Source organism: Plectropomus leopardus, chromosome 5, assembly GCF_026936395.1.
Source record: "Plectropomus leopardus strain MGB_pleo_1.0 chromosome 5, ASM2693639v1, whole genome shotgun sequence".
NCBI classification, from domain to species: Eukaryota; Metazoa; Chordata; class Actinopteri; order Perciformes; family Serranidae; genus Plectropomus; species Plectropomus leopardus.
The window spans coordinates 35,002,161-35,023,035 of record NC_142180.1 but is presented as its reverse complement, the minus strand read 5'-3'; the positions used below and the strand labels follow the sequence as shown (position 1 = coordinate 35,023,035).

At 38.5% G+C, this 20,875-nt stretch overlaps 2 protein-coding genes across 10 annotated transcripts in view; both read left to right on the top strand.

The window, feature by feature from the left end:
• tprg1 (tumor protein p63 regulated 1) overlaps window positions 1-14,712 on the top strand; it is a 59,981-nt gene extending 45,269 nt beyond the window's left edge. For 3 of the 5 annotated variants that reach the window (XM_088078079.1, XM_088078078.1, XM_042483682.2), the window contains 2 exons: window positions 8,011-8,164; window positions 11,339-13,406. In XM_088078079.1, coding sequence (XP_087934205.1) covers window positions 8,011-8,164; window positions 11,339-11,533 — 349 coding nt within the window. In that variant the 3' untranslated portion in view covers window positions 11,534-13,406. Of the gene's footprint in view, window positions 1-8,010; window positions 8,165-11,338 lie in introns of all 5 variants that reach the window. The other 2 variants (XR_015776676.1, XM_088078080.1) reach the window with 2 other exon arrangements.
• Window positions 14,713-14,960: 248 nt separating this feature from the next.
• Window positions 14,961-20,875, top strand: part of tp63 (tumor protein p63) — an 81,464-nt gene continuing 75,549 nt past the window's right edge. For 4 of the 5 annotated variants that reach the window (XM_088078073.1, XM_088078072.1, XM_088078069.1 and 1 more), the window contains exons 1-2: window positions 14,961-15,110; window positions 15,504-15,559. The gene's annotated coding sequence lies outside the window, so the exon portion shown is untranslated. The remainder of the gene's footprint in view (window positions 15,111-15,503; window positions 15,560-20,875) is intronic. The other variant, XM_088078075.1, reaches the window with a different exon arrangement.

Sequence of the window (20,875 nt, the reverse complement as noted above, 5' to 3'; positions counted from 1 at the left end):
GGAAATAATCCCAGCACTGCACTCTTCTCATGTCTCTCATCTGATCAGAGGTTTTTTTTCTGAATAAGGCTTCAGAGAGAGTGATGCCTTATTTAGCCACCGTCAGTTAACTCGAATTTCTTCCTCACATTGTCAGTTGATATGCTGACATGAGTGTTCTTATTATGCATTTCTTCATTGGTTTTAGCATACACATCAATAAGGTGCAAAATCTGGAGTTTGAGTCACTCTTTTGGAGCTGGTTTATAAACAATCATCCTCTCACTCTGCTGTCTTTCCGAACACACCGATACAAAGCAGAGCAGCTTACACGTTCGGACAGCAGAGGGCAGTCAGCACATAGCAGCTCTTAAAGATATCATCAGCATAATGCACCTCATCTCAGGATAATTTAGTCAGAGTCACAACTGTTGTGTCATGAAACAGGAGAGTTAATCTGTGCTTAAAATGGGAAGAAATCTTTTTACTCTCTTTGCATTAAATAAGGATGTATACACGCACCCTAACAATTTTCCTCAAATGAGGACCGACACTCCTGCTTTCACTTCCTGACTGAAACCATGCAAACAGTAGTCATGCCGTCAGTTGGGCTAAACTTCTGGCGTTCACCTTTGATGGCCGTTTCTGGGGTGAAAAGAGTTGTAAAAATGATAAAAGGAATATTTAGTAAAGTTTTTCCCAGCTGATGAGTCACAGGGTCCAGATTTCTCCTTAGTCATTAGTTTAGGGTCCGCACATTAGATAAATGACCACATATTGAGTTTTAGTTTACAAAATGTAAACAACACTTTGGCTGAGAGCACAGAAAAATAAAACATACTGCAAGAATAAGGCACTTCAAAATAAAGGCTCTGTGCCAGAAATTGAATGTACCTCAGAATAAAGTTTTGTATAAACGTGACACACTGACAAGTCACTCATTCAGAATGGACCCGAAACCCACTTTTGGACCGTGACCCACCAGTTGGGAACCACTCATCGAGATTATTGCTCTGTAATCTGCTGCACAGAACAGCTGAGTCGGTTTCTGTTGGTGAAATCAAGTTTGGAAAAAATCCATGTTGATCTTGCAAGGCTTTAAGAGAAGAGGCACTATGGTGATTTAGTGTTGCACTTGCCTTAAGGTAAGGGACATATATTTATTTTATTATTTTTTTCTAGTATGAATTGTACTCCAAAAACACTGGATCAGTTTCTTACAATGCAGCTCTAATATATCTTTCGTTAGACCACCTGTCTCCTAAATGCTCCTGAATAACTCTGACATCACTGTGACATCATCACGGTTCTTTCTTAAAAGTTTTTGAGCGTCATAAGATATTATCATGGATTGTCATGTCATGTATTTTCACAGGCGATTTGTAAACTGAACATCATGCCTTTAAAATGTTGTCCACTTATTTTGTTTTTAAAACATTTTTATAATTTTTATAAATTTTAATTTTAACATTTTTATTTATTTATTTTTTTAAACAATATTGATTGGACTCATTAAAAACGTATTAAAAGGCAGGATGCTGCAGTGTATACTCAGCGCGCGCGTACACATTTATTCTGATGTGTGATATATGATAAAACTAGCGTGCACCTTTGTAAAAATGCCGAACTGGAATCCTGAATTATTGTGGTTTGATGAAAATGTGAAGTTGGACTAAAGTTTGTAAAGCTTGGTAAATTAGGCAAACTAGACTGAATAATGCACAAAAGCAAAATGAGATTAGTTTATTTGATGCAAGTCTGGTATGAAGTGAGTTGAAGAATTTTGGTATGATTTTTTTTGGGTGTAGTGGTGATACTGTAACTGCTTCATTTACTATGTTGTGTAAATATTGGTTAAATCGTCTGACTTTGAACATGGACCCTGGAAGAATAGTTGTTGCCATGATAAATCAAATGATCCAAATAAACAGCAAATACTTGGAGCACTGTGACAATTCATAAGGCCTAGCATCACACAATACATACTAACAGATAATGAGCTTTTAATTTGTTTCTCTCATAGCTGCAAACAAAGTTTCAACACTTGTTTGATGTTTAGGTAGCAGTTCCTCACTTGCTGCCTCCGTCAATGACTGTTTCCCAGTAATTGTGACCTCAACTGCTCTTTCATAAAAAACAAAAAATGAAATACAGCCTTGAATTTTCACCAGTAGGCGTGTAATGTTTTGGGCGTGCTGCTCTGAATTCAAACACCTTGGGAGCAGTTTTCAGCTTGTGGACTCTGCAGCCTTTTCAAGGTGGAAATATCTTTGCCAACAGCCTGCAGCTATGATATCGCAGCTTTTGCATCATGACATCCACAGTAACATGGCTGTGTGTTTCAGGCTTCGGAGGTTGCATGAGCAGCTTCATGAATAATGCAAATATCTTTTTGAGGCTTGAATATTATAGGGGTATAATTGTGTTGAACGTGTAAGCTCAGTTCTTCATGTTTTTGCTTTGTTTTTTTAGTAATGACTCCACCCTCTTTCCTCTCTGTAGTCCTTTCACATGCTGAATGAAACCCTGTTGGATGGATACATGTATGGATGGCTGACAAACCTGCAGGCTCTATTGAGCAATCGGACCAGATTTGTTTGTTCGCTCTCAGACAATGTGGGACACTTGCCATGACAACTGGAGCTGGGCTTGATATTTATCTTGTGTGTTGACTCATGAGTCCCAAGCGCTTGAAAGCCCAGGGAGGAATTTTTCGTTACTTGCCCTTAAGCTCAGAATGCGGTGTTTCTTTTATGCATGTGTGCGTTTTGTATAAACACTGTGGATTCAGAAGAACTCTAATGGGAAGGTCAGTAGGAGGTGGATTTCCTCAGTTTGGCCTCCTTATTGAGGTGTGAAGATGCAGTTTTTAGGCATGAATTTTGACACAAACCTTATCTCCTTGAGAAATTTGTGAATGACATAGCAAAGGCGTTATATCAGTTATACTTGGTTAAGGGATGTTGATGTTGCCACATGTTCGGGTGTGGTGTAAAAAACATCTACATTACAAACATTGATAGACAGATAGACCTTTATTATCAGCGTAGAAAGTGTCATATTTTTTTTACTCTCACTCTCTCCTCACAGACACAAAAAGGTAAAAAATGCTCCCAAACATGATAAGTCACAAACATTCCCCCATCCATCTACACGTGCAGTGTGAGCTCTCAGGTCGTGGTTTGACGATCAGACCATGCAGTGTGAGCACATTAATCGTGAGCTTTGGCTTTACATCGCAGACGATTCACTTGCACAGGATGAGTTGGAATTAACATTTGTAGTTGTGCAGTGTATGCTGAGCTGTAGTGTGTGAGCAGGCATTGCATATATTTCTGTTGCAATGCGCTTGAGAGCAGGCTCATCCGGCGCTATGACCACAGATACTCACTCCTGCTAGGGCGTGAGAGGAGAGGGAGAGTGCGCTGTGCTGCTGTCAGAAGATATCCGTTACTTGTTTTTCATTGTGATATAATGCACTATTTGCGTGAGAGTGTGTGAAAAGTGTCAACTGAGTGTGTTTCATGGTAGATGCAAGAGTTGGCAGTCCTGTCAAGTTATTTTATTCAGAACGGACATGCGTCCAACACCAGATTGTATTAGAGGATACCCCATGTAAACAGTTGACCTGAAATCTTCAATCAGATTCAGAAAAAGTGTGCATGTAAATGCTGCTACTGTCTCCTTGATGCAAACTTCTTTGCCATTGGTTAAGGCTGTGACTTTGCCGGTCCAAGTTCACCAAAGTTGTACGTAATGCAAAGATGCAAATCTGTTTTGCCATGGGAAGTGAATATTTTATTCTTACAGTGAATGGAAGTAAATGTGAACGGCAATGTTAATTTCGCACATGTGTGATGGTCCTCTGTTGCACATCAACATTTCTGTTCTGAACTGAGCCACTTCAGCGTAAAAACACCAGTTCCACTTTGATTTATTTCAGTATAACATATTATATCATAATACTTTATTTAGTTTTATTTGAAAAGCACATTATATATATCATATATTAAAATCCATTGCCATAGAGCCTAACATATATCGCCCAGCCTTAAGCAAAGGTGTAGTCTGCTTTCACCATTTCTGTATTTTCGTGACTGTATCGAAGCGAGGCGCAGTGAAAGTCCAAACCCCAGCTCTGCCACATAAACACAGTGAAGACTTCCAAGGCCTCTGGCTGAAAAGCCCAGCCCTGCTCTGCCTGTTTGGGCCGGTCCCTCTCCCAGTGATAGCTTACCTGTGGAATTTGCCAAAGCTTTTTTATATCCCCATTTATACTCGAGCAATAGCTGAATGCTCTTACAAAGAGCAGTGTGTACAGACGTAACCCCACCATCCTCACTGGCTTTTGCTGAAATATAATCAGTCTTTTAGCCCCGGCTTTGCTTTTGTACTGAGTTTTTTTTTCTCCTGTCCTCCCCCTTTTCTCCCTGCACAACCTTTGCTCTGGAGGAGGCACAAAATGTTCAGCAGCAGCATTGTCATTCGGAAAGTACTTGTGTAAACATGGCACGATGATTGCATTATGATGCGGCCCCTCCCTGGGACCGTGACATATCAACAGCCACACCACTATTGTTTAGCCTCAGGTGTTTAATTCTGTTTGGCAGGAAGTGCTCCTGTACACAGTATGTGGTAAAATGTGAACATCAGTGTGACAGATCATTAAGGAAATCATAGCGCTGTTGGGAAATCACCCGCGTGCTGATTTATTTATCTGCATTCTTACTTTTTTATGCAAGCCAGCAGGTACATAATGAATAAGACTTTGCACAGTCCACAAACAATCACAACTGTTGACAGAATCACAAAAACACCAAAACAGGCTGTTTGATTGTCAAAACAAGCCACACTTTAGGGGCACTGTTTGCACAGTTTTGATGTGTTAAATTAATTTGCAAGTTGCATCTTGAAAGCTGTCAACTTGTATACACAGTGAGCTCTAAATAAACGCTCTAAAAGCTCTAAAATAAAGTATGTGGCAGCAAAGGATTTGCGTAACACAAATGTTTCCACGATGTACAATGCCGAAGGAAATGATGAAATCTTGAAGGTGGATAACTGATTAATAGCGGATATTGACTCAGTGTTAGCATGAGGGTGTTGTGTGGGCAGAAAACGTCATTTTTTCCATGAAAAGAAAATAAGGATTAGATCCCTGAACGTAAAAGCGGGATACGAAGTCAGAATTAAGCCAGCTCTCATGTTGTCTCATTGAATGTTTCATCAGTTGTAAAGATATCACTCGTGTCTGCCTGACATTGGTGGGATCATAGATATAGAAATGTAGATACTGTAACAGTATTTGTTTTGTTTTGCTCTGCCACTCAAACCAGTCAAACCAGTCACTGCAGGTTTTTCTAGTTACTGTTTTGAATCAACATGGGAGTTGTTTACTCTCAAAGACCTGTTAGGCCAGAGTATTTAAATGTGTTGATGCAGATATTGTTTTCGGTCTCGTAGAAAGTGACTTCATGTAGCATTAGCACAGACTTCTGGAAGAATGTTGTTTGCAAACAAAATCCTTGTTTTGCAAACACACATGCAGAGCTGTACCGGAGTATGTTTTTTCTATAAATTGTCAATGAATCTGATGATTATTTTTTTATGTATTAATCAATTAACTTGTTGGTCTATGCAACATCTTAGGCGACGGTTCCATTAAATGTTAAACTTTTGTTGTGGTTTGACCTTTCGTTCACATGATTACGTCGTTTTGGGGGCCTGAAAACGCAAACTTTGGAAACTGGGTGTTCACAGTGTCATTTTTTGAAAACGCCGCCCCTTCTGTCACTGTGTAAACTGTCAATGTGCGGATCCTGTGAGAACAGTGACATCATGGCTGCACTTGGTGAATGTGCATTACGTTTCAGACATATAGCCCCATCAGAGATATTCAGTAAACAAATGATAGTATTTCATGTCCGAAAAGCCCCCCCACTTTTTTTCTCAATGTTTTATAAAAAAAAGTTCATTTTAAACATGAATATTCCCAATTTCAGTATTCACCCATACACACCTTGATCTGATCAAACAAGAATTAATACAAAAACAAGAACAGATCAGTCTAAATAAACAAATACACACACACACACACACACACAGACACACACCACAGAAAAAAGAAACACATTAATACAGAAACGAATCACACCATCAGAAGCAGCCTACTGCTCTTGTATCATATCTTACTGCCCATTTCCCTCTTTGTTTAACCAGCTCACATTCACATGTTTTTAATCCCACACTACAGCTCTGCAATCAATTAGAGCCATTCAAGCAAAGTGTTTTTATGTCAAGGTGCAGTAAATAGAAAAAAACTGCTCCTGAAAACTGGCATTTATGAAACACCAAGGGTTTAAAAGGTTTGTGATCAGTGTGGTTGTGTATATATCGAATGCCTCTTTCTTATACTTTAACTATCTTTTTTTCTATGTTTAGTTTGGGTTTATTTGAATATTCTGCAGGAAGGTAACATTGACCTAAAAAGAGGTACAGAGGTGTTTTGAACTCTGTGTGACCCCGTACCTTTTGAACAGCGACACAGATACTGTACTCCCTGCAGATATTACAGTCTGAGAAAAGAAAGCCTTAAATCACATTTGATGGACAAACAGTAAACAGAGAATTGTAAAGATCCTCACAGCTTGTACATCAACGCTAACATCATTTCAAAGGTGGGATCTGTGAATGTTCAGAGGTCTGTTTGCTCTTCTGAGGTTTCATTAGGCTGCAGAGAGATACGACCCCAGGGCTTTTTCATTAAAACCTACGGTATTTACTTTAATAACATTAACACTGTAGATTACCTCTAAGACCTGAAAACCTGAGACCAACCTCACATTCAGTATTTGCCCTGAGGACAGATTAATGCCATTTTTTTTTCATTATTCATACATTGTTACCGTAAAACCAACAGGTTTGGTCGTTTAGGTGTAAAATTCGAACTGATGTTAAAGCAAAAGTATGGTCTGTAAAGTTTCATTTTCGAATATACAAAGCTCTTCTTTTTAGCCGGCCAGCTGTGCGAGCAGTGCAGGGACAGCTGCATGTGGCATGAGCTTCATCCTTCTTTGAGTTGTCTTTCTTGGTCCGTTTTGTGGATTTTGAGAACATCCCGACAATCTTAGCAGAGTGATGTGTTTGTTGTTTGTGGAGGGGTTTTGAGAATGATATTAGGAGGTGGAAGTTATATGTCTCTGAAAAAGTAGCAGGAGAGAGAAAGGCAGCCGCTGCATCTCGATTGGAAGTAAAACTCAACGTTTTTATTTGCGCACTCAAATACTAAAAAGGCAGAGAGCAGTAAAAAACAGCTAAGCTGAAAAAAAGGGTAGGGTATAGTGTTGGTTTTCAGGCTGGCTGCCACACTACAAAATATTTTTCATCTTTATTTTATAGATCTTTTAATAATTTAATAAACTTAATTTGTTTTTTGTTTTATTTGTATCAAAATCAATTTATTCTCACAGACCTATCACTAACGCCCATCTCCTTAGCTCACTTAGACAAACAATCGGCACTAAAATAAACAATGTCCTGCTTGTCCGTGACGGCGCACGGACACACTAACAAAAACAACCACACCACCACCACACACAGTTCACAGGCAAAGGGAATGCAGTCTGTCGCCTATATTTAGCAGGTTTACCTGTGTTTGAAAAACCTGTGTGCACGCACTAATTCTGCTGGGAAAAGAGTATTCTTTAGGATTATTTCTCCTACATGAGGCTTGAGATAAAAGCTATTGGCAAAAACAATTCTGTGCCACATAATTGTCACTTACAAATGACATCCTTTAAGTTTCAGCTATTCTGGATGTGGCCTGAGGCAAAGAAAGCATTTATATTCAGTGTTTTGTGCATAATTCTCACCGGAAAACAAAACAAGAACTTGTTTTTAGAAAGCAGAGACTGGCGTTGTTGATCTGGTGACAACATGAACTGTGGGACCTGAAGCTCTGTCACACGTTTGAGTCAAAAGTGTCACTGACAGAGAGACACTTTGTGTTCTTCTCTTGTTTTGTGTGTTCAGGAGAGAGGGGGAGGGGGTGCGGATCTTCTGGGACCGGCTCAGAGAGCCCTCCTTCACCTCCAGGTGGAACCCCTTCGCCTTGGACTTCCCCTTCATCACCTTCACTCATCACCCAGTGAGGAACACTAATGGCACATTTGCAGCTCTCTGCGACGTAAGTTGATCAATCAGTGTTATTAATATGACATTATTTAAACCCTTTGAATCAGGGAAATTGGCTTAATTTCATCCAAAAATATGGGAAGAAGGTAATGAGCAACTAAACAAAAAATGCCCCCAAAAATAGTATTAAATTGTTCAAAGGTTGAAAGAAAATTACCTGAAAAAAGCAAATAAAAAAAGAGTTTAAAAAAAAAGAGATGAGACAGTTACCTCAAGAATGTGCTAAAAAAATGAAATGTTTTTTCTGTAGCATAATTATACGAATTTTAAATTATTTTGTGATAAAATCTTACAGTCTCCCTGCAACTAATTTTTTTTCAGTCAGTTTTTTTTGTCACCTTTCACTTTCATTTTGTGGGACATGTCTCACTAAGTTGTTCATAACCTTTTCCCCATGTTTTAAAAAAATATATATATTTATTTTTTTTCAGGTCTCAGAGGTTTAAATGCTTGTGGCAGGTGTCAGCAAAACAGATATTGATCCAGGTTCTACAGGGTTAAAGGCTCAGTTTCAGATCACATAACACGAGCTGTGGCTTTATTTACTGATGTTTTTTTTTAGATATCTGCCACAACCCTAATGCAAAGAAGGTGAAAGGAATTTTATTTCAGATGGTCACAGCATTGAAAAAAACAACATCAGTAACATTTCCTCTCCAGGAAAAACATCCTGGTTTCTCAGAATAATTCAGACTTCACTGTCAACAGTTTTCTTTGGAACTATTTCCAGCGTTATTTGGCACAAGTTTGAGCGTCACACATCTCAAAACCTCTCAGCACATAAATCTGAAACTATGGAACAGCTGCAGGACTCGGCATCACCAGGAGAAAGTTTGTGATTCGGGCGATCTGACGTTTAATCCATCAGAGTGTATCTGTTTAAATATTTGATAATGTATGTTGTTTTATGACTAATCCAGGTGGAGGTGTGTACTCTGAGAGTCATGGAGGCACTTAACTGTTACCGCTTAAAAAGAACAAAACAGTGAAGTGAGATTCATCCCGTGGTCGAATGAATCATTGTACTGAGATGACTTACTGGAATTAGGAATAAGATTCGGTTCATGTGCAATCTGTCAGTTTCGACACCCGATAAAGTCCTCATTATTGACGCACAGCTGGATCCCAGGACCGCCAAGATTATACATACATAAAACCAGCACTCAAACTACTTTTTTCCAGTTTTAAGTTCATATTACTTGTGCAAAATTACAATGTATGTTTCATAATGAAAACACAATGATGAGTGAATGATGAGTGATTGCGAAACTTGCTCAGAGATTTCAACATCGATGTTTTCTAAGTAATCACAGCAGACGACTCATTATGAGGAGGAGAAAAGAGTGGAGCAATCGTTTACTATGGAATTAAATTTCAACAGTGTTTGAAAGTCGTCATACATGCTGTTTCTGCTGTCATGTAGAGTAAGAGAGAGGGTGAATTATACTCATACAGTAACCGAACACACACATGTGGCCTGGCAGCAGAGCCTGACGGGCTCAAACAGCTGTGCAAAGACCCAGAACAACATTTACTGAGAATGCAGTGTACAAGTAATCGAAAGTACGATGTGACGCTGTGAAATGTGAACTATCCCGACTGAAGACAGTTTAGTGATTACAGCAGATGGATCTTTTAGATTTGACTCCCTCTGATTTTTTTTTTAAATGCATTATATACATTACATTACTTACTCCATTTATCAAAAAGCAAGCATATGGAAAACAAAAAAGTTACTACAGTATCAAAAAATAACTCCATAAATGAATACAATAAAATAAATAAATGAATATATGCTGAAATGAAAACATGAATAAATTAACACATACATATAAATAAATGAATGAATGAACAAATAAATGATGAAAAATATACAGACATAATTAAATGCGTAAATGAAGAGCTGATTAAAAAAATATAAAAATATTTATATTTTTTTTATTTTGGGTGTCTGTATGTTTATGATGTAGTAGGTCCTAACCTCTGCATTAATATATTTGTTTATAAATTTATTTATTTATTTATTTCAGCATTTATTTATTCTATTATTCATTATTCGAGTTAAATACATACTGGATCTGACCTTAGCAGCGCCCAACACTGCTGCTAGTTCAGCTGTCCAAGCTGACCAAAGAAAGAGCAGTGCACATCAAGGTGGTTAGTGTTAGAGGAAATGTCCGAAAGACTCAGCCGCCGTACATGTTTGAGCCTCAGTCAGACTCAGACGAAGAGCCGGCACCAAAGTTGGCGACTAGCAGACGTGTCAGGATGGTAAGTGTAGTCAGCAATATTTTGTTTGTTTATGTTGTTTGTGAGCTTTGTAGGCTAACTGGCAATGACTGACGCTGCATTAGTGGTAAAGTGTGCTCACATTGTCACTTAATGTTTGACTTTAGTCTATGCCGGACGTCTAATCAGAGTTTGCAGAAAGATATGGGCTTATCCCGTTAGGCTAAGATTTTCATGTTACTGTCAGTCAGTTCTGCACTGGAGGTTTTAGGTTTCTTTGTGGGCATTTTCACATCAGTCAGTAACTGACTTGTATTACTGAGTACGTTTATGTGCATAGTTCAGTCAAGCCGTGGTTACAGCTCGATTAGGCCATTTAATTGGACTACTGTCCATGTCCCAGAATACAAGCACAGGTAAAATCGATTTATTGACAGAAGTATGTCCGACTATGTATGTCCGGAGAACACGCAGAAGTCTGACCGAGGTGTTTACATGACAGAATAGCTCAATTTCACATCTAATTATCTGGATGCATTAGTCCTATTTCGATAAAATTAATTTAGTGTGGTTTTTATTGGACTAACACAATAATTAGACTTTTCTACCATCATGTAAACGTACTGAGTGAATCTAATCTAGGCTGCCTGGCATCGTTTGAATCTTGCATTTGAGGGAAGTACACAGACATCAACTCCTTCAGTAGAGGAATGTGTCGGTCAGTGAAGCCAAGGTCAGATATTTTAGGGGAAATAAACTGAATAAAAACACATTTTTCATTGGTCAGGAACTTTAATTATCTAATGCAAATGATGCGTGACACTATTACTTATCTTGTGAGCTCATGTATGCCGCACTTTGAGCAAAGCAAACTGTTATCAGGAACATTAATATGTTTTCTGGTGTATCTCTGATCCTCCCACCCTCTTGTCCACAGATGCAGAAGTTTCGTGAGCAGCTCAAGGATGCTGCACAGAAAGCCCATGCTATAAAGCCGTTTCCAGGCAAGGCCAACGGCGTCCTGGTCCTGAATCAGAACATCCTCATTGAGACTTACGTGGGCCTCATGTCTTTCATCGGGAACCAGAACAAACTGGGATACTGCATGGCTCGAGGAAACCTCGGCTTTTAACCGTTCTGCATATATTTAATAGTTTTATTGTTTGCGTGTTTATAAGTTTGTTGCTTTCAGATTCAACCAGGTTTGACCGAAAATTTGTTCCATATTCAGGTTTGCTTTTGTCACAGAGCAGCCTGGATTCTCAGGATGTTCTGTGTGAGCTTTAAACAACTGTGTGATCTCCCCCACTGCTTATTACCAGTGTGTGGTGTCTGAGTGCTCAGAAATATCCGCATTTCAACACCGCTCTTCACTGGATGACGGATCCCCCGCTGCTCTCAAGGAGCTTTGTATTTGCTCCTCAGTGATATGGTAATTCAACTCTTTCGCAATGGGACTCCTTTCTTCCTCCCCCGGTGTCTCTGTTAAAAGCTCATTCCCATGCCATTCAGCCCCTTAGAGATTCAGCGGAGCATGGGGGCACATTTGTCAGTTTAGTTTTATCATTCGCAGTGTATTTTTACAGTGCATACAGTGCTGGAATTTCCCCTTGATTCGTGTGTTTACTGTGTGTCGCTCTGCCTCGTTTGGCGTCACCTGTTTGTCTTGTGAGCGTAACACAGACAAGAAAGTATAGGCTTACGTATCTTGTTCTCTTCATTTGTGGTGGTGTAAAAGATGCAGATTCTTCTGCACTGTCTTCAGCGCATCATGTCATGACCTTGTTCGTACTAAATAATAATTTATATTTGCTGAAAGATAAACATTGTAGGTGACCATGAAACTTCAGCAGTGCCATGTCCAGATGTTGGTGCAGTTAATGTTATGACACATTAGGGAGGTACGACAGTAAACACTCAGGCATGTGTTGTTTAGTTGCTCATTGCCCTCTACCCTTTTTTTTTTTTTTTTAAAGAAATCAGTCCAGTTTGCTCAGGTTTGAAAGGGTTAATGATGCCAACCATAAATACTATCAGAAACAATTTAAATTTAATGAGGATATTAAGGATTACAGCTTTAAAACTTCCAAAGTAAAATTGTTTATGGGTGAATCACAGTTGTGTTTTCAAATGAGTGACAAATACAAGTGAATGCCGACAGACTTCACCCGCAGTATTTAGACTCTAATTAGTTTTTCTCTTCAGGAAACAAGGTTAAGTAGCAAACGTCCCAGAAGGACAGATGTTATTCAAACCGGTAAAGTATATGGATAAGTTCAGCACCTTTAGTATCATGTATCATAACCTTAGGGCCTGAAGGGGTTAACATGTTTCCTCCCAGAGTGAGGACGTGTGTTTAATCCGGGATCAAGCACCGCTCTGGCCTGGAGCGAAGCACCTCATCCATATTTCTGCTCTTCGAGTTGTAAAAGATGTTGAGAAAACAGGATTAAGAGCCAGATAAATGAGCATTCATAAAGTTGTAGCTTTTGGCTCTCAAGAAACGTCGAGTTTTACATTCAGGTCACCTCGTGACTCAAAGCGGTGACATTAGAAGAATATCTTAGCTTGTTTATTTTGTTTGGTTTCCATGGACCGCATTTGTACCTGTAATCATTTTATTCTCTAATTGTCGCGACTTTAGCTGCAGGTGAAGCAGTTACCAAAAACATTGAGCAGCAGCATGACAATAAAACACCGTTGTGTCACAAACCGCTTTAAATAATGACAGACTTCCTGACATGTAATGTTTGTGATTACGTTGTTTGCAGTGATGAGTTTTCGTGTTCGGTCATGTTTGAATTGAACTTTAATGAAGCTCGATCTTTCTTCTTCTCTTGTTTTCTGTCGACCTTTAACAGTCAAGAGCATCGCTGATGTCGAGATGTGGTGCGACTTGCTGTAAATGTCAGGATATAGAAGGAACGTGGCTCCGTGTGTGTGCAGATGTGCGTGCAGGAGGCGGCAGGGAGTGTGGGTGTGCTGTTGTGTACGATCTGTCCTCAGATGCTCCTTTTCTTTGCATTAAAGATCATTAAGTTCAGCCCTCAAGGTACTTTAAGAGAATTAGAGCTCTGAATTGCTCTCAACATTGTACGCACAGTCTGTACTCAGATGCTGGCGCTGCTGTTTAATATATAGAACTAATAAATCATTAACAGATGTGCAGTGATGATCAGAGATTTGATGTTATTATTATTATTATTATTATTATTATATTATTTTTTTGTGGATAACAAAACATTTTGCCACAAAATTTACGCTGTAAACATTTTGAGCTATTTCATCTAAAAAAACTTTAAGACATTCTGCTGCACGAACCCTTTGACACATGTATTGACATCTGTTTTTTTGTGCTGCGTTCAGACGCCTTTCACGAACTATTTGACCCTTTGAAACCTGAGGAAAGTTATTTCTCAAAAACACGAGAGACAAAGTCAATGACCCTCTGGACAACAAATGTCCCACAAACTGCATAAATGAAGTAAAAGGTGATTAAAAAATTACACAAAAAATAGTTATATATATATATATATATGTATATATATATATATATATATATATATATATATATATATATATATATATATGCATAAAAATTTAAAAATTTATTTTCATGTTTGTTATTGTTTTTCCACTTTTTTATTTTCAGATAATTTTCTTGTATCTTTTCACTCTTTAAAAAAAACTGTTTTTAGGCCATACCCTCCTAAGTTGCTCGTTACCTTCTCCCTGTGGTTTTGAAAGAAATTAAACCAATTAGCCTGGGTTTCAAAGGTTTCAGATTACAAGTTAATTTATGTAATTAGGAATTTTGTTCTAAATATGCTGTAATGTGGATACAAAAATATCTTTACTGAGGTTAAGAATTCAAGTTTATAAACGAAACGCATGAAAATTGAAATCTTGAAGGGTTTAGTCCTGGGTAATGTAATAATGGTAATAATGATAAGTGTGATTAATAACAGTCCCAGATTCCGTTAACATTAATGAATTTATACATTGACCCCAGGAGGATGAAAACCCGTGTATATATTTGCAGCTGATTTGAGCAAAATGAAATCTTAAAGATTATAACTCTAAGTGCAATTAACATTATTTAGCCATAAAAACTGTCTATAGTGAGATTTGTTTCCAGTTGCATTCATTCACTCAGTTTAAGGATCATTTCGTTGCTTGCCACAAAATCATTTGTTGTCATTAAAGTGTTCTGTTTTTACCTGTCAGAGAAAACTATTGTAATTCATCTAAAGTTTATAAAAAAAATACAATAAAATGTCTTAAAAAATAAAAAAAATAACTTGACTGTAAGGTGACAAACTTATCCTTTTTTCCATATTTAGGCAGAATGTATGTATTTTTATCTATTTTTTATTTATTTTATACATAAAAGGATGATGTTCGCAAACTTGTTTTTTTCACACATCCAGCAGACAGAGCAACTTGTCATTAAAGCTGTTTCAGGCTTTAATTTTGGCATCAAAAAATCTCATAAACTTTGAACATGTTGTTATTTAAGTGGACTGAACTAAGAACTTTTGCACCTCCTCTTGGCTGTTTTCAGGCTTTAGAAAATATAGACGTCACCAGCAGGAGAGCGGGCAGCAGAGAAGGATCCCCAATCAGCGTCTGCAGCAAACCAGCCGGTGCAAACCGCAGCTCTGCAGGACCCACAACCCTGCAAAATTTCTTTTGCTGCCATTACACAGGTTAGACCACCAGTCACCTGTGACACCTGCCTCTGGGGCGTTTGAGCTGGCCAAATTCTGTCTCCGAGGCTGTTACTCACTCTCCTCCATTGTTAGCGTTCCACAGAGGCGAAAAACCAGGCGGAGAGATAATTGGATCTCTACTCGCTAATTCTTGTCTTATTTGTGGTCTGATAAACAGAGAGAGCAGAGCAATCAAGGGTTAATGGAATGTGCTGAATCTACAACAAAATAATTCAAAATAAATCAGTGTATACTGGGATACTGTATGAAGCACGTGCATGTGACCGTGGTCCTCTTGTTGGAGGGGCTTAGGACAGAGGGTGGAGAGCTGCAGGAGGAGGGTGAACATTAAATTCTGCTGTTTTTTGTTTTGTTTTTTGCCTTTTACAGATTTCTGACGACCCACACTTTTTATTTGGAGTCATGTTCCTGGACGCCTGACGAAAGTAAGTCCAAAAATCACTGTCCTTTTAGCTCTGTCTTTGGTCTCCACCAACTTCTGAGAAAAATATCTGTCTCTTCACAGCGTTCACGTGCCAGTCACTAACTTTGCCCTCTGTGCTTTGCTGGATAGATATCATATATGCTCAAAAAGTTGGAGGATAAAGTAAAAAAATGCTGCCTTTTGTAGATTACAGCAGTGAAGTCAAACCAAAACGGTCAAGTCGTAGGCTGTGATGCCCAAAAATTCATCTGAAAGATGCCGAAACACTCTTTAGATCTAAGGGGAACTGCAGACAGATGATAGATTTCAGTGGGTTCATCGCTATAAATCCCACTTTTACATCACACAGTCATTTGACCCGTTAATAATTTTCCTAATTAGCAGTGCTGCTTTAATTAAATGATAAAACATAATTTATTTTGACTACATAACAGCATGAAGTTTTACAGTTTAGTGGAAATATGAAAGTGATATGTATCTTTAGCAATTATGAATACTATTGGCAAATCTACAGTCTGCAGCAACAACCAACAGTGTTTACAGTATACAGTATAAAAGATTAATAAACGACTTGAACTACAATAAAGTTGTGTAGTAATAACTACACCGACAGCCTGGTTGTGTTTGAGGTTTCTGTCTCTTAAAAGGAAGTTTTGACTCAACCGCCATCGCCAGGTGCTTGCTCACAGGGAGTTGTTGGGCCTCTGTAAACTAAATTAAAGGGTGCGGTGCTAGATCGGCTCTATGAGTGTCCTGAGATAATTTTTGTCATAATTTCAGGCTATATAAATGAAAATAACTTGAGTTGCTGGGTACGGTTCACGGCTTTAGTTAGTTAAACGTATTCTGGACTAAATCTTATAAATCAAACAGCCATTTTATATGGGGATGTGTTGCCTGTTACTCATAAATCTGAGTGATTAAATTTCTTTTCATCACATTTTGTTCTACACTCAACACAGAAAAGGGAGTGTGTATATCATTGCTTTGTCAAAGAGGAGCACATGGACTCACAAGATAAATGACTTTCAAAGCTAATGATTGCATTCCTTTCTGGAAAGGTAAGTTAGCGCCTCTGGCTAGATAATACGGCTTGCACTTCACTCCAATTATTTTCCAGCAGTGGAACATCAAACTAATCAACTGGCAGTTTGCGGCTATGGACTGACACACACCTCTGACAGTGAATACCAGCCAGTCTGAACTCTGTAAAACAAAAACTTGAAAGTTTCTTAGTGAGTTATCCTCATTCTGTTTAGTCTTTTTCTCAAAACAAAAGAAACATGATGTACATGATGAAATTGAATGATGAATTTTGTTTTTTAAACCCACACCAACTCAGTCAGTTTTTTAAGGCCAATGCACTGTTTGACCTGTAAATATAAGCCTTAATCCATGACCTAAACAGCAAAGCAGAACTAAAAAACATCACGAATAACAACCTACCTGCTGCTGGCCATAGTTTATGTCATTTTAGTAAATATGTCAATATAAAATGTTTTTTTTCTGTTTTGAAAAGTACAAAAAAAAAGAACTCACCCGTTTTTTGAGAGGTTACGTTTTAAGTATACTCTTGAGCGCACAGCTGATAGATGCAGTGGATTGTGTACATTGCAGAGGGGCATATTTTAAGTATTCAGTGCGGACAGAGAGGCACTTGCTCACTGTTAGGCCTGCACATTTGAGGGTGGTCATGTCAATCACAATCATTTACCTTCTCTCTTATACGGCGGCTGGTCTCGTCCTCTGCTCTGAGGTTAAGGACCTCCTGAATCTTATTGTTTTCCAAGTTTTACGGCCACCATTCTTCTTCTTTGAATTAGCTGCTGTCCTAACAGCTGCTTTTTAAATCTCCTGCAGTGGGTCACATGCTTAAAAATGTCACAACATCTGACCCGTGGCGTCCATGGTCAAGTTTTTCCAGCTTAACGTTTCACACACCTCATTTTGGGGCTGTTACTACCTCTCTTCCCGGCTCAGAGGCGACACCACTCTGTCCCTGCTTTCCACAATCAGATGTTGTATATAGGACAGAGAGGCGGCATAATGGTGCGATATTCCCGCCTTGAACAAGCAGTATAAATGCAACTAATGATAGTAGAGTTTGCTCATGCTGTTTGATTATATGTATGTGACGCAGCACTTCTACCTGGAAGTTACTGTGAATAAACATTGTTCAACATTGATCTATAGGGAGTAGCTAAAAGGGGGGCATATCACTACCTACTGTGGTGGAATCGGACATACTTCGGTCAATAAATGGATTCTCCCCTGGTACTTGTATACTGGAAAAAGGGCAGTTGTCCAAATAATTGGCCTAATTGAGCGATAATTGTAGCTCTAATAAACTGTACATGTAAACGTGCTGACTGACCAAGTATTGGTAGTGAGACTGCGTCGTGCTTCTCACACCTAAACAATCTAGCTTGATAAATACATGTAAATGGAAACACGGACAAAGAGAGGGAGGAGGGCCGGCATCAGGGCAAGGCTGACCCGACTTGGACCGGGAGCTGTTCCTCTACCAGGCCTTCTGACTAATGTCTCATCGCAGGAGAATAAAGTGGATGAGATGTGATTGAGACTCACTTAGCAATGGGAAATCAGAGACTACTCTCTGCACATCTTCACAGAGACTTGGTTAACCCCTAACATCCCCGATCAAGCTATTGCACTGGATAGACAGACCTTGTTGGAAGCCTTAAGGACTTCATAGTGGTCTTCATAGTAGCTGCTGATTTTATCAACTCATCCTTCAACTCCAAAGATGTAGCAGGATCAAGGACAAATTAAATTTCGTTTTTTAAACTTTGTTTAAAAAATGGCTAATAAATCTACCCTCTACCTTTATTTTGGGGGTGAACTGTCCCTTTAAGTTATCAGTAGTTGCCGTGAGACTTGTTGGAGAGACTTCTGGTAAAAGTGGTTTTGTTGCGGGTCAAGGTCACATCGGAAGTCTTCATGTCTCGCTCGACAGGTCCAAGTGGTTATTTAGCTTGATTGTGGTGTGAAATGATTTCCTCACCGCCCTGAAGTGGAATGTGATCGGTAAAGTGAGAGGATTTAAAACCTGCCCATCAGAGCCGGTGACCCCGTATGGCCCCAACCAACCACCAGAGCTGCCTGGGATGCTTGGGGCGAGTAACATAAGACAAATTCTGCGAGACACTCTTGCAATCCTGGTGTGGCACGCAGTCTTCTCGTCTCTCTGAAATACCTTCAAAGCCCTCATAGATATGCCAGCTTGGATACCCGGCTCCTTTTCACAGGTCATGCAACCTCCGGTCACCATTTTCATTTCTGCGGCATCTGTGCTGCTTGTTTGTTTGGTAAACATGTTACACCTGTCAGAGGAATGCCGGTTGCTAACGGGCCAAGTCCAGCAGCATTTATAATGTTCTGTGGCACTTTCCCCTTCTTCTCGCCTCCCTCGTGTTTCCATCTGTTGCCCTCGCAGCGGCGAATACAGTAAGTGTGAAGGAGTGAATGTGTGAGGAAAATCGTGCGTGTGTTTGTTCACGCATGTGCTCTCGGCACACACACAGAGGCTACTGGGTTGTTGTCTGGATGGCTGTCTTGTAATAGAGATAGAGACACTGTTTTTATTTATCCCTCCCCCAGCTGTCACTGTTGTGTCTGGAGCGCGTTCGCTGAACTCAGGGCTATGGGACACTTGGAGAACTGTCAAATCCACTAACCCTCCCAACTATGCAGAATGTTGCAGCCCAGAACACACCCTGGACTTCATTATGGAAAACAAAAGCTGAGAGGAACATTCAGGAAATGTGCAACCTTTATTTGACTCCTCTACCTTTAGATTTGTTTGTACAGTGAAATCAGAGCAGCAAAAAATATGATTATTTGATATTTATTTTCTAGTTTTGTGCATTCAAAGAACACAGAATCATAAAGGGTAAGTATTTAGATATATTATTATATATTTTTTCTGCCTTTAAACTTTTAACCTCAAGTGTGAATTCCAGAGCCTCTAAGTTTAGCTGAAAATATTTCAAATGTCTTGGATTACAAAGACAAAAATATCACACCAACTCAACACCAATAAATCACAAAACCACAAGTAATTAAATCAGTTTTATTCATTTCCCTTATGGACAGCATCCCTCCGGTGCAGTAAAAGTATTCAGTTCTTTAACTAAAAAGTCAAAAGTCCAAAGGAAAGAACACAAATATTATCAGCAAAATGTATCAAAAGTAAAAGATCTTATTTAGCAGAATGGCCCCTGTCAGTGTTTTATTATTGCATAAATATTTAACCCTTTAACACCTGGAGTGACAGTTTTTTTGCGTTGCGTTCCGACACTTCACCGTTAGCATTTTAACCTCTGAAACATAAGAAAATTGGTTTGATTTCGTTCAAAAACATGAGAAGAACATAATGAGCAACTTGGCAAGAAATGTCCTTCAAACTGCAAAAAAGGGTAAAAGGTGACAAGGAAATGATCTGAAATTTAGCTTTTTTTTTGTGTGGGGCGTGGGATGTGATTCTCTAAATATAAATTTCAAACATGTTAGAGAAAGAAAAAAAGCACTTGAGGTCATTTTCTTTATTCTCAGATTTTCTTTTTTTTTTTTTTCTTTTTGCTTATGTTTACATTAATTTTCTTAAATTGTTTTTACTAATTTCTTGGTAATTCTTTTTTTTTAAAAATATACTCATGTTGCTCGTTGCTGTCTCCCCAAAGATATCAAGCCAATTTGCTAAGGTTTCAAAGGGTTAATATACCTTTAAGCATAACATTGTAGCTTGTTGAAGTTGAGGGGTTTTTTTTTTTAGATCTTTAGAAAAACTAGTAACCTTGGTAAAAATTTAGGAAGCCAGCGTGATTGAGAAATGCTGTTGCATGTCTGCTCAGCAGGCTACTTGGGTTAAATAGCAGTTTACTTTCATGTTTTGGTAAAGTTGGATTTCAATCCTAATGTAAATTGTACTTGAGAACACCTTTTAAAGTGGCTTCTGGCATGAATCGATGCACTATAATACTGATACCACTACTAACAATAATAATAATAAAAATAAAGTTTATAGCACTTATCGAAACTAATGTTACAAACTGCTTTACAAAAAAAACACACACAAAAAATTAAAAAGCAAAAACAACACAAAAGAAAAATACAAAAATTGTCTGAATTCAAAATTAAACAAAGCAGTGCCAGACTTAAATGTAATGTCAGAAGTAAGGTACAGTATAAAAATAAATAATAATAATCCTTTTAAAGAGATATTACAGGAATGCCTTTTGATAACAATACGTTTAAGAAGATTGTGATTTAGCAAACCAGAGTTCTACAAGCAGAT